The following is a 2054-nucleotide window of genomic DNA, read 5'->3' as shown; positions in this document are numbered from 1 at the left end:
AGTGGTAGTAGCATTCCTCAGCGCGGACACAGCGGCCGGAGGCGGAGACCAGGTACTCGGAGCCGCAGCGGCAGCAGACGCGGCAGGAAGCTGCAGGGGCAGGCTCCCTGAGGACACACGCACGGCCCCAGGCGCTCCTTCTGCCCACCCCCTGCCGCCCCGCCCCGCCGCGCAGGACTCACGGTCCTTGGGCCGCTTCTCCTCCGCCGTGAAGAGGACGGCGCCGCCGGGCCGCTCGGGGTGTGCGAAGGGGTAGCCGTTCTCCCTCAGCTGCTCCTGGGTGAGCAGGTACTCCCGGAGGCGGCTGTAGAGGGCGGCCCCTGCGGACCAGTGGACGGGCGCGCGTCAGCGGTGGCCGCCGAACACCGACTCCACCTTCGCCTGCCTGGGAAAGGTGGGCTGGCCCGACCGGGGGCGCCCCGAGGCCCCCAGCTTTGTGGAAGGGCCCCTGGGCCGGCCTCACCTTTCAGATCCTCCACTCGGGTGCTGCTGGGGCGGCTGAGGGAGAAGCTGGTCTTGGCGGCCAACCTGCCGCCCAGCACCACCTCGTGGGACACCACCCTCTGGCCACTGGATTCTGGAAAGGAACAGGAGGAAGGGAACGCGAGGGGAGGGTGAGCTAGCCGGCTCAGGCCCTCACCCACGGGGTCACGGGGTCCCATGACTGTGTGGGCCGTGCTGGATGCGGGACCCCGGGTCCCCAGCCCTCCCACGTGGGCGCAGGGGGAGCAGCGGGAGAATGAGCAGCGTTAATGGCTCTTGAGGGCCGACGCCTGTGCTGCCCACCAGGCCCTTGAGCGCTAATGGGGGCCCAGGAAGGCTTAATGCAGCCTCTTGAGAGGCGGTAATGAAACGCCTCGACCGGCCCTTTCTTCCCCAGAGCTGAATGCACGCCGGCCCCGCCCCACCGAGAGGCCAAGGTGACTCCATTAGTGCGAGGCGCACAGGCCTGGCACCCGGGCCTGCAGCGCCGCGCTCTCCTGCGGGGCCTTTTGTCTGGCACGCTGGCAGCCTAGGCTGTGCCGCCCGTGGGGTCCCTGTCCCGCCCGCGGACTCACTGCCGAGCCCGGGGACGGTGCTGGGCGCCAGGCCGCGCAGCTTCTTGAGGGTGTTCACAGCCACGTTCAGGTAGATGTTCTTGCTGGGGCTGCGGTCGTAGGCCACCTTCTCCTCGCTCAGAGCCTGGGGACACGCCACACTCAGCCCAGGCCCCACGGCGGGACGCCCCGCCCCCCGCGGCCCACGCCCCCGGAGCAGGGCCCACCTTCTCGGTGGCCTCCTGGTTGGAGGCACAGAACTTGAGGCACTCGTCCAGGAAGAGGTTGAGGTACCGCTGGCGGATGACGGTGGGGACTTTGCCCCCAAACTCTCTGGGGATAACGGGTTTCTTTAAACTCTAGAGAGGACAAGAAACAGAGGGTGACGGTCTCGGCGGGTGCCACAGCGGGGGCCTGCCAAGTGCATCCCTCTGGACCACAGAGCAGGCACGGGCAGAGGAACCTGCCAGGGACACTGCTGGCAGCAGTGAGAGTGCCACGCCACGCCGGCACAGCAGGGAAACTGGAGGGCACGGGAGGCAAGGAGGCCTCACTGTGCTCGCTGCTCAACTGTTCTGTAAACCGAAAATTCCTCTGAAGAAATGGGGTGCTCACAGACGTGGCAAGGGAACAAAGGCTCAGGGACACCCTCATGGCCTACACGGGGCACCTGTTCGACCGTGGGGCGATGGGCCCAAGACCAGTCCAGGCCTCAGCACACACCAGACCCTGTCACCAGCCTGCACATGCACTCCAGAATCTAGAATAAAAATAAATGAAACTGCTCTAAAAAAAAATAAAGTCTGGCCAGGAACAGTGGCTCGTGACAGTAATACCAGCACTTTGGGAGGCTGAGGTAGGAGGATTCCTTGAGCCCAGGAGTTCAAGACCAGCTGGGCAACACAGTAAGACCTTGTCTCTACAGAAAATTTTTTAAAATAAGCTCTTTGGAGCCGGGCTCAGTGGCTCAGCCTGTAATCCTGCGCTTTGGGAGGCTGAGGTGAGTGGATTGCCTGA

The 2054-nt window shown here is 65.1% G+C and overlaps 1 protein-coding gene across 1 annotated transcript; it reads right to left on the bottom strand.

The window, feature by feature from the left end:
• Positions 1 to 4: 4 nt before the first annotated feature.
• On the bottom strand, positions 5 to 1396 carry LOC103249812 (RNA exonuclease 1 homolog; the record flags this gene model as incomplete). Its single annotated transcript, XM_008048435.1, has 5 exons — positions 5 to 90; positions 183 to 320; positions 464 to 577; positions 1059 to 1182; positions 1265 to 1396. Coding segments are annotated over 5 exons (594 nt in total), but the record flags the coding sequence as incomplete, so codon positions are not given.
• Positions 1397 to 2054: the final 658 nt, after the last annotated feature.

The sequence above is a fragment of the Carlito syrichta genome, unplaced genomic scaffold (assembly GCF_000164805.1).
Source record: "Carlito syrichta isolate Samal-C Ts95f unplaced genomic scaffold, Tarsius_syrichta-2.0.1 Scaffold123469, whole genome shotgun sequence".
Classification (NCBI taxonomy): Eukaryota; Metazoa; Chordata; class Mammalia; order Primates; family Tarsiidae; genus Carlito; species Carlito syrichta.
Note: the sequence above shows the minus strand (reverse complement) of the source record. Positions and strands in the feature narration are given on the sequence as shown.